The sequence below is a fragment of the Amblyraja radiata genome, unplaced genomic scaffold (assembly GCF_010909765.2).
Source record: "Amblyraja radiata isolate CabotCenter1 unplaced genomic scaffold, sAmbRad1.1.pri S96, whole genome shotgun sequence".
Taxonomy (NCBI): domain Eukaryota; kingdom Metazoa; phylum Chordata; class Chondrichthyes; order Rajiformes; family Rajidae; genus Amblyraja; species Amblyraja radiata.
The window spans coordinates 160627-175861 of record NW_022630178.1 but is presented as its reverse complement, the minus strand read 5'-3'; the positions used below and the strand labels follow the sequence as shown (position 1 = coordinate 175861).

General features: G+C 48.0%; 1 protein-coding gene and 1 long non-coding RNA gene across 2 annotated transcripts; both read left to right on the top strand.

The window, feature by feature from the left end:
- Positions 1 to 3120: 3120 nt before the first annotated feature.
- Positions 3121 to 6204, top strand: LOC116969659. The gene is made up of 3 exons (XR_004410884.1): positions 3121 to 3288; positions 3717 to 3928; positions 6068 to 6204. It is a non-coding gene; the product is annotated as an uncharacterized LOC116969659 (long non-coding RNA).
- Positions 6205 to 6344: 140 nt separating this feature from the next.
- On the top strand, positions 6345 to 14336 carry LOC116969662 (alpha-2-macroglobulin-like). Its single transcript, XM_033016463.1, has 5 exons — positions 6345 to 6439; positions 6502 to 6561; positions 7156 to 7311; positions 7900 to 7992; positions 14271 to 14336. Exons 1-5 carry the CDS (start codon positions 6362 to 6364, stop codon positions 14334 to 14336), a joined length of 453 nt encoding a protein of 150 aa, XP_032872354.1. The 5' UTR covers positions 6345 to 6361.
- Positions 14337 to 15235: the final 899 nt, after the last annotated feature.

Below are 15235 nucleotides of genomic sequence, written 5' to 3'. Positions count from 1 at the left end.
CTGGTGTTGAGGAGGGCAAAGTTGGCATTGTGAGAGGGTGGAGGGATGGAGGCAGGCTGGAGAGATCTGAGGTTGTCCCGGTTGACAGTGCGTGCGGTCAGCTGGGATGGGGGTGACGCGGGTGAGGGGGGGCAGAGCGTGGTAATGAGCAGATGGATGGAATGGAATGTCCGTGGTTGAAGTAAACAAGCTTGCGTCGAGAGCCTCTGTGGATGTAACGGGGTCGACGCAGAAGTCCAAGCTGTTTAACGACCTGGATGCAGGATGGGATGTGGTTGTTGCAGAAACCAGCCATCTGCAGAGTTGAGTATTTGAGCATGATGGTGAGGGTGCAGAGAGGTGTCCAGCGTTGCAGGTGCAGGTGGAGAGAGTATCCAGCGGTGAGGGAGCAGAGAGGTTGTCCAGCAGAGCGGGTGCAGCGAGGTGTCGAGCAGTGAGGGAGCAAAGAGGTTGACCAGCAGAGCATGTGTAGAGGTAGTCCAGTGATGAGGGTGCAGAGAGTATCCAGCAGTGCGATGCAGAAAGGTTGTCCAGCGGTGCGGGTGCAGAGATGATCCAGCTGGTGCAGGGTGGTGTCCAGCGTCGATGGAGAACAGGCACAGGTGTCCAGCGTCGATGGTGCACAGGTACAGCAGGTAGGTAACAGTTAACAGTAGGTAACAGACGGGGGGGGGACAGCGGGCGGAGAAGTGGCGAACAGTCAACGCCGGGCAGCGTGCAGGGATTCTAGCGGTTCTGGCGGCTAGCAGCTGGCAACTAGCAATATAGGCCGCGGGGGGACGATCGTTCAACGGCCGAAAACGGCCAAAAAAGACCACAGACCACTACAACTCGAGTGACCCTCCAGTGGTCCCACGAGAGGTGGTAGATCAAGACCTCGTCCGGGATGAAAATAAACCGCAGTCGGCAATTGAAGGAGATGAAGCCGATTCGCGGTAAGGGACCGTTGTTAAATTGAAATTCCCGCCGCCGCCATTTTCCCTCTCCCTCTCTCCCCTCTCACCCCCTCACTCTCTCTCCCCTCTCTCTCCCCCCCTTTCTCTCCCCGCTCTCTTTCTCCTCCCTCTCTCTCCCCCTCTCCCTCCCCTATCTCTCTCACCCCTTTCACTCTCACCCTCTCTCTTCCTCTTTCTCCCCCCCCTCCTCCCCATCTCTCTCCCCCTCTCCACTCACTCCCCCATCTCTCTCCCCTCTCTCTCACTCCCTCACTTTCTCCCCCTCTCTCCCTCTCTCTCTGCCCCCTTTCTCTCTCTTCCTCTTCCCCCCCCCTCTCTCTCTCCCTCTCTCCCTCCCCCCTCTCTCTCCCCATCTCTCCCCCCTCTCTCTCACCCCCTCACTCTCTCCCCCCCTCTCTCTCTCTCTCTCCTTATCTCCCCCCTATCTTTCCCCTCCCTCTCTCTCCCGCTCTCTCTCCCCTATCTCTCCCTCTCTCTCCCCCCTCTCTCTCTCCCATCTCTCCCCTCCTCCCTCTCCAGCCTCTCTCTCCCCTATCTCTCTCCCGCCCTCTCCCCCATCTCTCGCCCCTCTCTCTGTCGCTCTCTCTCCCCTCCCTCTATTGCATTGTAGAGAGAAAGAGAGAGGGGGAGAGGGAGAGAGAAGGGGGAGAGAGGGGGAGAAAGAGAGAGAGGGAGAGAGAGCGACGGGAAGAGAGTGGGGAGAGAGAGGGGGGGAGAGAGAGGGTGAGGGAGAGAGAGAAGGGAGAGAGAGAGGGAAGAAAGAGAGAGGGGGAGAAAGATAGGAGAGAGAGGGGGGGAGAGAGAGAGCAATGGGAGTCAGAGAGGGGGAGAGAAAGAAGGGATAGAGAGCGACGGAACGATACGCGTATGCGAGAGATACAGGAAGGGTTGGCGTACTGTCGGACGGGAGCAGTGGCAGCTGCGAGCGGTGGTCGCGCTGGTGTCCCGCGCTGTGGGCCGCTACGCGTGGGCGTCGCTCTCGTTGTCTCGCTCGGGTGTCATTGGAAGCATGAGATAAAATATCGAGGTATCTTCCAATAACAATGGTCTCTCTGTCTCTGTCTCTCTCGAAGTTCTACCAAGGTTTGAGGTGGACTTCAATTCTCCAGAAAAGATCACTCCACTGCACACTCCGATCCCACTCAGTCTGTGCAAAGTAAGCTGCCGTTTCCCACTCCCCTCTCCTCCCCTCCCATCCCCACCCCGCTCCTTTGCTCTCCCCTCCTCTCCTCACCTCCTCTCCTCTCCTCCCATCCCATCCCCACTCCTCTCCTCTCCTCCCATCTCCTCCCCTCCCCTCTACTCCTCCCCTCTCCTCTCCTCTCCCCACCACCCTCCGCTCTCCTCCCCTCTTTCCCTCCACGCTCTCCCCTCTCCCTTCTCCTCTCCTGCAGTAACCCCAGCGGGTCAGGCAGCATCTGCGGAGAACATGGACAGTGCCGTTTCACATGCTGCTGAGTAACTCAACGGGTCCATCAGAATAAGTGTCTCGACCAAAACGTCACCTAGCCATGTTCTCCACAGATCTGCCTGACCCCGTTACTCTCCAGCACTCTGTGAAACGTCACCTATCCATGTTCTCTATCGTATAAAGTAAACTCAACTAAACCCCCTCCCCTCTCGCTCTCGTCCCCATCTCTCTCCCATTTCTCCTCTCTCTCTCTCTCTCTGTCCCCCTCTCCTCTCCTCTCTTCCGCTCTCTCTCACCCTCACTCCCCCCCCTCTCTCCCCCCCCCCCCAATTTCTCTCTTTCCCTATCTCTCCCTATCTCTTCTCTCATCCCCTCTTTCCTTCCTCCACCCCCCCTCTCTCTCTCTCACGAAGAGTACAGGTGAAATGTCCAGAAGAAGCTCGAACGATCAGGATCTCGTCAACAACTTTCCACATTATCTTCGTTGACCCCACCTGCACTTTATAAACCTGGTTTACCACTGGAATCAAGGCGTGGCTTTCTCCCTCCCCTCATCCGCTCCTCACCTCCCCGCTCCTCTCCTCCCCTCCACTCTTCTTCCTCTCCTCTCTCTACTTACTGCCCTCGCTCTCCTCTTCCTCTCTCCTCCCATCTCTTGGCCCTCCCCTCGTCCTCCCCTCGCGCGGCCCGCCTCCGACCCCTCTCCTCTCCTCCTGTGTTTAATTCTCTGTCTCAACCCCATCTCGAGTGCAGGCCAAACTGCAGGACAATGATGGGTCTCCCTCGGGAGGTAAAGAGGTGACCCTCAGACTGTTTGCCTCGACCAACGTCACCTCTGTCCAACGCTCGGTGACGGGTCATCAAGGCATCGCTGTGTTTCTCCTGGACACTGAGGCGTGGGAGATGGGCGTTCAACTGGAGGTTCGTAGTGAAGCCCCCCGTCCTCTCTCCCTCCACACGCTCCCACTCTCTCTCCCCCTCCTCTCCCCCCTCTCTCCCCCATCTCTATCACTCCCCCTACCACTCTCACTCTCCCTCTTCTCTCTCTCGCCTCTCTCATCCCTCTCTTCCACTCTTCCTCTCACTATTCACTAGATATCTTGTTATGCTCCCAATTTCTCTCTCCCCCCTTCTCTGTCTGGCCCCCCCCCCCTTCTTCTCTCTCCCACTTCTTCTCTCTCCTCTCTCTCCTCTCTCTCCCTTCTCTCCCCCTCTCCCCTCCTTTCTCTCTCTGTGTCTCCCCTCCCCCCCCCCTCTCTCTCCATGTGTCCCATCTCCCTCTCCCCTCTCTCTCTCTCTCTCTCCCCACTCTCTCTCCCCGTGTGCCCCATCTCTCTGTGTCCCCACAGATACGAGACTCTCGCCGTGATGTGCCCAGTGGGCACAGACGCTGGTGTACGGGACATCCTCCACCACACTGTCACCAGCGTACTCCGCGTCTGCTAGCTTTATCCAGCTGCGCGGGCCGACAGAGGCCGACACTTGTCGGTTGCAACATCGTCTCAACGTCGAATTCATCCTGAAAGCCGTTGGCACGTCGAGGCCGATATTCTATTACCTGGTACGTCCTCTAACTGTGTCAAACACCAGCGAGTGGTGCCATCTAAATCACCCACTGTGTGTGTTGTACTGTGTTATAGTGTGTTATGTTTTCATAGGCATTCATAGCAAAATGATTTGAGTATAGGGGGGGGGGGTGGAGGAGGGAGGGGAGGAGGGAGAGGGGGTAGGGGAGAGAGGGGAAGAGTGTGGAGGGAGGGGGAGAGGGGTGTGGAGAGAGGGGGAAGAGTGGGGGAGGGAGGAGGACAGGGGTGTGTTATAGTGTGTGTGTTATAGTGGGTGGGGGCAGTGCAAGCTGTGTGGAGGATGCTAGGAGGCTGCAAGGTGACTTGGATAGGCTGGGTGAGTGGGCAAATGCATGGCAGATGCAGTATATTGTGGATAATGTGAGGTTACCCACTTTAGTGGCAAAAACAGGAGAGTAGACTCTTATCTGAACTGTGGCCGATTAGGAAAAGGAGAGATGCAACGAGACCTGGGTGTCATGGTACACCAGTCATTGAAAGTAGGCAGGTACACAAAAGTGCTGGAAAACTCAGCGGGTGCAGCAGCATCTATGGAGCGAAGGAAATAGGTGACGTTTCGGGCCGAAACCCTTCTTGAACACATTGAAAGTAGGCATGCAGGTTCAGCAGGCAGTGAAGAAAGTGAATGGTATATTAGCATTCATAGCAAAAGGATTTGAGTATAGGAGCAGGGAGGTTCTACTGCAGTTGTACAGGGTCTTGGTGAGACCACACCTGGAGTATTGCGTACAGTTTTGGTCTCCTAATCTGAGGAAGGACAGACATTCTTGCCGTAGAGGGAGTACAGAGAAGGTTCACCAGACTGATTCCTGGGATGGCAGGACTGTCATATGAAGAAAGACTGGATAGACTCGGCTTGTACTCGCTAGAATTTAGAAGATTGAGGGGGGATCTTATAGACACTTACACAATTCTCAAGGGGTTGGTTGGACAGGCTAGATGCAGGAAGATTGTTCCCGATGTTGGGGAAGTCCAGAACTAGGGGGGCACACACAGTGGGAAGGATAAGGGGGAAGTCAAGTGTGTTATAGTGTGTAATAGAAACATAGACAATAGGTGCAGGAGTAGAGGCCATTCGGCCCTTCGATCCTGCACCGCCATTCTATATGATCATGGCTGATCATCCAACTCAGTATCCTGTACCTGCCTTCTCTCCATACCCCCTGATCCCTTTAGCCATAAGGGCCACATTTAACTCCCTCTTAAATATAGCCAATGAACTGACCTCAACTACCTTCTGTGGCAGAGAATTCCACAGATTCACCACTCTCTATGTGTGAAAAACAAAATGTTTTTCTCATCTCGGTTCTAAAAGATTTCCCCCTTATCCTTAATCCTTATCCTTATCCTTGTGGCCCCTTGTTCTGGACTTCCCCAACATCGGGAATAATCTTCCAGCAACTAGCCTGTCCAACCCCTTAACAATTTTTGTAAGTTTCTATTAGATCCCCCCTCAATCTTCTAAATTCTAACGAGTACAAGCCGAGTCTATCCAGTCTTTCTTCATATGAAAGTCCTGACATCCCAGGAATCAGTCTGGTGAACCTTCTCTGTACTCCCTCTATGGCAAGAATGTCTTTCCTTAAATTAGGAGACCAAAACTGTACGCAATACTCCAGGTGTGGTCTCACCAAGACCCTGTACAACTGCAGTAGAACCTCCCTGCTCCTATCCTCAAATCCTTTTGCTATTAATGCTAACATACCATTCGCTTTCTTCACTGCCTGCTGCACCTGCATGCCTACTTTTAATGACTGGTGTACCATGACACCCAGGTCTCGTTGCATCTCCCCCTTTCCTAATCGGCCACCATTCAGATAATAGTCTACTTTCCTGTTTTTGCCACCATCCCGGGAATTAACCTGGTGAACCTACGCTGGGCTCCCTCAATAGCAAGAATTTCCTTCCTCAAATTAGGGAACCAAAACTGCACACAATACTCCAGGTGTGGTCTCACTAGGGCCCTGTACAACTGAAGAAGGACGTCTTTGCTCCTAGACTCAACTCCTCTTGTTATGAAGGCCAACAGGCCATTCGCTTTCTTCACTGCCTGCTCTACCTGCATGTTTAATCAAGTGTGTGTGATAGTGACTTATCTGTTGAACTATTTTAAGGGCATGTCACGGGGACATATCCATTTCTACGGGATACAAAGCATCACCTTGTTTGGCAACAAAGGTATGTTTTAAATCTCGCACAGTCTCGTCAACGTCGCGTCTCAGTACGACAGGGAGTTTTGCAGAGCAGGCGGTCGTCTACAGTCGTCTACGGTCCCCTCTCTATCCCCTCTCTCTCTCTCTCCCTCTCTCCCCCCTCTCTCTTTCCCCCTCTCTCCCCCTCTCTCTCCCCTCTCTCACCCCCCCCCCCTCTCTCTCCCCCTCTCTCTCCTCTCTCTATCCTCTCTCCAGATGCGTCCGCCAGGTGGACTGCCCGGATCTGAAGTCGGAATTTATCTCCGTTCTGCTCCGGGAGGGATCTGCGGGATTAGAGTGTATATATTTATACCGTTTAAATTCCAGTTGGAATATTGTGGAGGATCAAGAAACCAAGAGTGGTTGACAAAAGCGTAGCCCTGAAAGACCCCGATCAGGAGCTGACCGTGGAGAGGGTGAGTGTGTGAGGGAGGGAGGGAGGGAGGGAGGGAGGGAGGGAGGAGTACAGTTGTCAGAGACCCGGGTTCCATCCCGACCACGGGCTCTGTCTGTATGGAGTTTGCACGTTCTCTCTCTCTCTCTCCCCGTGACCTGCGTGGGTTTTCTCCGGGCGCTCCGGTTTCCTCCCACACCCGTACGTGCGGGTTTGTAGGTTAATTGGCTTCGGTGTAAAATTGTAAATTGTCCCCCAGGTGGTTGCGTGTGGGGTGTGTGTGTGTGTGGCTCTGTGTGTGTGGTGCGTGTATGTGGTTGTGTTATATATGTGTGTGTGTGTGCGTGTCTGTGTGCGTGTGTGTGTGTGTCTGTGTATGTGTGTGTGTGTGTGTGTGTGTGTGTGTGTCTCTGTGTGTGTGTGCGTGTGTGTGTGTGTGTGTGTGTGTGTGTGTGTGTGTGTGCGTGTGTGTGTGTGTGTGCGTGTGTGTGTGTGTGTGTGTGTGTGTGTGTGTGATAGTGTTAGTGTGCGGGGATCGCTTGTTGGGCTAGCACGGGCTCGGTGGGAAGGGCCTGTTTCCCGCTGTATCTCTAAACTCAAACTAACTTATCAACAGGTTTTCACTCAGCTAGCTTTCCCAGATCTGACGGGCTACAGATATAATGTGAATGATCGAGAACCGAATACCTGTATAGACAAACCTGTCTACTCCAAATTCATCGCTCCAGATTATAGCAGCACGGATCTGGGAGATACCTACAATGCTGTCAAGGTAACCACTCCCCTCCCCTCCACTCCCCTCTCCTCCCCTCCCCTCCCTCTCCTCTCCTCTCCTCTCCTCTCCTCTCCTCTCCTCTCCTCTCCTCTCCTCTCCTCTCCTCTCCTCTCCTCTCCTCTCCTCTCCTCTCCTCTCCTCTCCTCTCCTCTCCTCTCCTCTCCTTCCCTCTTATCCCCTCTCTTCCTCTCCTCTCTCCTTCCCTCCCCTCCCCTCAAATTCATCCATTGTTCGATATCTCTAGATTCACTCTCCCTTGACTCTGAGTCTGAAGAAGTGTCTCGATCCGAAACATCACCCATTCCTTCTCTCCACAGATGCTGCCTGACCCGCTGAGTTACTCCAGCACTCTGTGAAACATCACCTATCCATGTTCTCCACAGATGCTGCCTGACCCGCTGAGTTACTCCAGCACTCTGTGAAATGTCATCTATCCATGTTCTCCACAGATGCTGCCTGACCCGCTGAGTTACTCCAGCACTCTGTGAAACGTCATCTATCCATGTTCTCCACAGATGCTGCCTGACCCGCCGAGTTACTCCAGCACTCTGTGAAACGTCACCTATCCACCTATTCCTTTCACAGGAGCTGGGACTAAAGATTTTCACCAACATTGAAGTGAAACGACAGATTCTGTGTTACACACAAACCACGCATTTTCGAGGGTTCCTTAAATGTGTGAGCGTAGAGACAGAGGGGTGTAAAATGAGGGTAGAAGCAATAGGTAGCAAGGTGAAAAGTAAAAGTGGCAGGCAGACAAATCCTGGGCAAAAATCAAAAAGGGACACTTTTCAACATAATAGTATAAGGGGTAAGAGTGTTGTAAAAACAAGCCTGAAGGCTTTGTGTCTCAATGCAAGGTGCATTCGTAATAAGGTGGATGAGTTGAATGTGCAGATAGCTATTAATGACTATGATATAGTTGGGATCACGGAGACATGGCTCCAGGGTGACCAAGGCTGGGAGCTGAACATCCAGTGATATTCAATATTCAGGAGGGATAGACAGAAAGGGAAAGGAGGTGGGGTAGCGTTGCTGGTTAGAGAGCAGATTAACGCAATAGAAAGGAAGGACATTAGCTTTGAGGATGTGGAATCGATATGGGTAGAGCTGCGAAACACTAAGGGGCAGAAAACTCTAGTGGGAGTTGTGTACAGGCCACCTAACAGTAGTAGTGGAGTTGGGGATGGCATCAAACAGGAAATTAGAAATGCGTGCAACAAAGGTAAAACAGTTATAATGGGTGACGTCAATCTACATATAGATTGGGTGAATCAAATTGGCAAGGGTGCTGAGGGAGAGGATTTCTTGGAATGTCTGCGGGATAGTTTTCTAAACCAACATGTAGAGGAACCAACGAGAGAGCAGGCTATTCTAGACTGGGTATTGAGTAATGAGGAAGGGTTAGTTAGCAGTCTTGTTGTGCGTGGCCCCTTGGGCAAGAGTGACCATAATATGGCTGAGTTCTTCATTAGGATGGAGAGTGACATTGTTCATTCAGAAACAAGGGTCCTGAACTTAAAGAAAGGTAACGTTGAGGGTATGAGACGTGAATTGGCCAAGATAGACTGGCGATTGATTCTTAATGGGTTGACGGTGGATATGCAATGGAAGGCATTTAAAGACTGCATGGATGAACTACAACAATTATTCATCCCAGTTTGGCAAAAAAATAAATCAGGGAAGGTAGTGCATCCGTGGATAACAAGGGAAATCAGGGATAGTATCAAAACCAAAATGAAGCGTACAAATTAGCCAGAAAAAGCAGCCTACCAGAGGACTGGGAGAAATTCAGAGACCAGCAGAGGAGGACAAAGGGCTTAATTAGGAAAGGGAAAATAGATTATGAAAGAAAACTGGCAGGGAACATAAAAACTGACTGCAAAAGCTTTTATAGATATGTGAAGAGAAAAAGATTAGTTAAAACAAATGTAGGTCCCTTGCAGTCAGAAACAGGTGAATTGATCATGGGGAACAAGGACATGGCAGACCAATTGAATAACTACTTGGGTTCTGTCTTCACTAAGGAAGACATACATAATCTGCCGGAAATAGCAGGGGACCGGGGGTCAAATGAGATGGAGGAACTGAGTGAAATCCAGGTTAGCCGGGAAGTGGTGTTAGGTAAATTGAATGGATTAAAGGCTGATAAATTCCCAGGGCCAGATAGGCTGCATCCCAGAGTACTTAAGGAAGTAGCCCCAGAAATAGTGGATGCATTAGTGATAATTTTTCAAAACTCTTTAGATTCTGGAGTAGTTCCTGAGGATTGGAGGGTAGCTAATGTAACCCCACTTTTTAAAAAGAGAGGGAGAGAGAAAACGGGGAATTACAGACCAGTTAGTCTAACGTCGGTAGTGGGGAAACTGCTAGAATCAGTTATTAAAGATGGGATAGCAGCACATTTGGAAAGTGGTGAAATCATTGGACAAAGTCAGCATGGATTTATGAAAGGTAAATCATGTCTGACAAATCTTATAGAATTTTTCGAGGAAGTAACTAGTAGAGTGGATAAGGGAGAACCAGTGGATCTGTTATATCTGGACTTTCAGAAGGCTTTCGACAAGGTCCCACATAAGAGATTAGTATACAAACTTAGAGCACACGGTATTAGGGGTTCAGTATTGATGTGGATAGAGAACTGGCTGGCAGACAGGAAGCAAAGAGTAGGAGTAAACGGGTCCTTTTCACAATGGCAGGCAGTGACTAGTGAGGTATCGCAAGGTTCAGTGCTGGGACCCCAGCTATTTACGATATATATTAATGATTTGGACGAGGGAATTGAATGCAACATCTCCAAGTTTGCGGATGACACGAAGCTGGGGGGCAGTGTTAGCTGTGAGGAGGATGCTAGGAGGCTGCAAGGTGACATGGATAGGCTGGGTGAGTGGGGAAATGCATGGCAGATGCAGTATAATGTGGATAAATGTGAGGTTATCCACTTTGGTGGCAAAAACAGGAAAGTAGACTATTATCTGAATGGTGGCCGATTAGGAAAGGGGGAGATGCAACGAGACCTGGGTGTCATGGTACACCAGTCATTAAAAGTAGGCATGCAGGTGCAGCAGGCAGTGAAGAAGGCGAATGGTATGTTAGCATTCATAGCAAAAGGATTTGAGTATAGGAGCAGGGAGGTTCTACTGCAGTTGTACAGGGTCTTGGTGAGACCACACCTGGAGTATTGCGTACAGTTTTGGTCTCCTAATCTGAGGAAAGATATTCTTGCCATAGAGGGAGTACAGAGAAGGTTCACCAGACTGATTCCTGGGATGTCAGGACTTTCATATGAAGAAAGACTGGATAGACTCGGTTTGTACTCACTAGAATTTAGAAGATTGAGGGGGGATCTTATAGAAACTTACAAAATTCTTAAGGGGTTGGACAGGCTAGATGCAGGAAGATTGTTCCCGATGTTGTGGAAGTCCAGAACAAGGGGTCACAGTTTAAGGATAAGGGGGAAATCTTTTAGGACCGAGATGAGGAAAACTTTTTTCACACAGAGAGTGGTGAATCTCTGGAATTCTCTGCCGCAGAAGGTAGTTGAGGCCAGTTCGTTGGCTATATTTAAGAGGGAGTTAGATGTGGCCCTTGTGGCTAAAGGGATCAGGGGGTATGGAGAGAAGGCAGGTACAGCATACTGAGTTGGATGATCAGCCATGATCATATTGAATGGCGGTGCAGGCTCGAAGGGCCGAATGGCCTACTCCTGCACCTATTTTCTATGTTTCTATGTACTTTAACCCATAATAACTCTTATTTTATTTCAAATCTTCTAGCTTTTCTTCTATTTTATTTTAAATGTTTTAGCTATTAATCGACCTGACATGATAATTTTGGTTATAAGTGGAGGAAACCGACTAACGTTGGATGATACTTTACTAGGGGGGCAAAGCCCAGTGCATAATTCCATCGACGGAGGTCAATTTAAAATTAATCTTTTTTGTAAGATATCGCTTTTTTGATAACTTACACTGACTTTTTTTGTTAATTCACTATTATGAGTTGTATGATTTAACAATCTTTATGAACACTTCATTTTATGTTTTTCTCTTTCCCTTAATTATGTTTAATAGTGCCAGGAGATGTAAAACTAGTGAAGAAATAATGAAGGACAACCCTGGTCTCGGGATTTCGAGGAACTTTGCTGCATCACATGAATCATATATTCTGGTAATAATAGCCAATGCAAGATAATAGTCGAATAAACACCGGAGGTCTCACTTTCTGTAGTTGGAACATTAGAGGTGCGAATGAGCCAATTAAGATGGGTAAAATTCTGGCACAATCATTATATGTAAATCATTAAACATGGATATCGCTTTCCTACAAGAAACGCATTTGAAACAACAAACTCAGATCAGATTAAGGGCTAACTGGATAGGTCAAACCTACTACTCCGCCTTCACTTCTAAACCAAGAGGCACAGCCATTATAATTCGGAAAGGTATACCTTTTAAATTAAAGAAGTCCATATCTGATTTTCACAGTGTTTCTTTGTTCTCCTGTTCCCAGAATTTTGCTCTGTCTGTCTCTAGCTAGTAGCATCCTCCCAAAGCCTGTCGGGATATTGACATCCAGTCCCAGGCTATAAGATGTTTCCAATGTTGGGAGAGTCTAGGAAAGGGGCGGGGAACCTTTTCATGTTGGAATGCCGCATTAAGTTAGCTGTAATCTATTAAGGCCGCATCCAGGAAACTTCAATTAGATATACTTCAAAATGTACATTATTTTGTTAAAATAGCCCTCATGACTTACTATTGTTTAAGTTGTGGCCGTCAGTCGCGGAGGATTATTTTGTGGAATCTTCTTTTACTCTTTAGCATTTTAAATATGTCATTTTAAGATTAAAATAAAAATAATAAAAGACAAACAAAATATTAATAAAAATAAAAGGATCTGTTCTACAAAATTTGGATTCATTCAAAAGGCCGCAGTTAATGACCTAGAAGGCCGCAGGTTCCCCACCCCTGGTCTAGGACCAGAGTTTCATAGTCTCGGAATTAAAGGGCACTCGTTTAGAAAGAGGAGGTGGAAGTGAGGAAGAATTTCTTTAGTCAGATGGTATTTAATCTGTAAAACTCATTGCCACAGAGGGCTGTGGAGGCCAAGTCAGTGGATATTTTTAAGGCAGAGATAGTCAAATTCTTGATTAGAGCAGGTATCAAGTGTTATGGGGAGAAGGCAGGAAAATGGGATTAGGAGGCAGAGATCAGCCATGATTGAACGGCAGTGGACCCAATGGGCCGAATGGCCTAATTCTACTCCTATAACTTGTGAACTTTACCTGCGTTATATTATAGATACCATTAGTTTAGAATTAATCAATTACGTTTACATTAACTGAAAACTTCAGTTTAGAAATTGATATGAATGTTATTCAAATGGATTGATATTAAAACAATTTGTGTATCTATATCACTACCCACCAAGTTCATGATTTTCGATATTCTACTTGTGTTTGGTTTATTCATTTCTTCCTTTGCACTGCGTTTACATAGAGAAAAATAGACATATTTTTAATAATTTTAACATTTTAAATAATTAATTCCCAGTCAATATTCATGCTGGCAATACCATCACTGATTGCCCATACTTCAGTTCAGCAATTGATACAGCTGTACCTCTTGTAAGTTGCTGGTTCTCAAAGGAAAGACACCTGAGAATGCATTAGTCTACCAGGAAACTGCAACAAAGCCTCTCAGCCAGGACATCGAGATACGCAGGATGAAACCTGCAGGACATGTACTCAGAATGTCACCAGAACGGGCACCTAAGATAGCAATGACAACCTGACGGAAGAAGGAAAAGAGGCCGACCAAAACTCATATGGAGGCGAACATTGCAGAAGGATTTGGAAGCCCGGGACACAAACCTATCGAGGGTGGAAGATGGTGCACATGACCGAATAGAATGGCCAAAGCTTGCTGACCAATTAACTCAACAGTGTGGGAGGAACTAAGTCTAAGTCGAAGTCCAGCAACTACGTCTTAAGGTGCAAACTTTCAAATTCTCAAAACACCACGGAGTTTTGATTCAAACAGCATCCTCGTAACAACCCGAACTCTAATTAGAACAGGAGTCATGGGTTATGGGGAGAAGGCAGGAAAATGGGATTAAGAGACAGAGAGCAGTCATGATTGGAAAGGAAATCCCCAATAAACTGAACCCAAATACCTATCCTGGAAATTAATTGTCTGTCTGTCTGTCTGTCTGTCTGTCTGTCTGTCTGTCTGTCTGTCTGTCTGTCTGTCTGTCTGTCTGTCTGTCTGTCTGTCTGTCTGTCTGTCTGTCGGTCGGTCGGTCGGTCGGTCTGTCTGTCTGTCTGTCTGTCTGTCTGTCTGTCTGTCTGCCTGCCTGCCTGCCTGCCTGCCTGCCTGTCAAAGGCAGGTGTGTTCCACCAAGACTGACAGATGTTGGACATAGAAAGTATTCAATGGATACACGTAATGATCCACTGTACATTGTGCAGCAATCATCGTTTTGTTTCACATTGATAGCACCTGTTTTTCTTTAACATATCCATTTACTGGCAGAATCCTGTACTAATTATCTAATTTATAAGCAATCACTTCTCAACCATATTTTTCACAAACAGACATTGGAACTCTGTAGTTAAATGCAGCAAACATAGAAATCAATTGCTATCAAAGCCAAGAACACAATGTATTAAATTAAATCAGAGCTAGATATGACACTTCTCCTCCCCCACCCCCTCCCCCCCCCCCCCCCCCCCCCCACACCCCTCTCTCTTCCTCTCGCCCCACCTGGAATGGACGCCCACAATCCCACACCACCCCTCCCCCAATGATCACAATGAATGGCGGTGCTGGTTTGAAGGGCCAAATGGCCTGCACCTGCACTGTTTACAAAACAAAAACAAAACACAACCCAGAGCAGTAAACAGGAGCCGGCCCTTTGGCCCGCAGTGTCTATGCCCAATATAAACGCATTTCTAGCTGCAGTCCATCCTGATCCAGGTGCCCACCAGCCCAGTTAAGGTCAGCAGCAGCTCCACTAACTGAAGAACAAAATCAAAACGTCGCCCAGAACAATAGCAAAATAAATGAAAATAGTAACAAAAATAAAAGTGAAAAGAGGGATGAACTTCGCCCAAAATAACAAGATAATAGGAATAACTAAACCAAGTGCTCCCTCTCTATATATTCTCTCTTCCTCTCTCACTATCTCCAGATCTGCCTCTCTCCCTCTCTATATATATTATGTCTCTCTACCTCTATATATCTCTCTCTCTATTTCTCTCCCTCTCTATATATATATATTATTTCGCTCTTTCTCTCTATTTATATATATTTCTCTCTGTCCCTATTTCCCTCTCTCTCTATCTCTATATATCTATCCCTATTTCCCTCTCTCTCTCTCCCTCTATATCTATATATATATCTGTCCCTATTTCCCTCTATCTCTCTATATTGCTCTCTATTTCACTATCTCTCTCCCTCTCCCTATATATTATCTCTCTTCCTCTCTCACTATCTCGCTATATCTCTATCTCACTATCTCTCTCTATAGGGTGATTTCACGAAAGGTCACTGGAGCGTAAATCCCCACTCACGTGACCGAAATTTTTAACTGGGGGACAAGCGTCACTTCCTGTACATGTTAGTGGATGGGAAAACACGCACTTTCACACCCGTTAAAAACATCGAAAACGGCCAGGTTTTGAGCTGCAATTAAGTGAGCCAGTCGGGGTGACCGTGAGGAACAGCTACTTAAATTTACAGTCCAAAAAAAAGATAGAAACTAAGGTAAATACAAGAGCGAGCTGAAGGTGTAAATACAGCGGAAGTGCTAGCGGACTTTTTTCTTGGAGATTTAAAGATCCAAAATATCGGGAATTATCGCGTTTACTCGCTGCATTTCATCAAAAGTGTCATTATTGACTTTTTATCTTTATTCATTT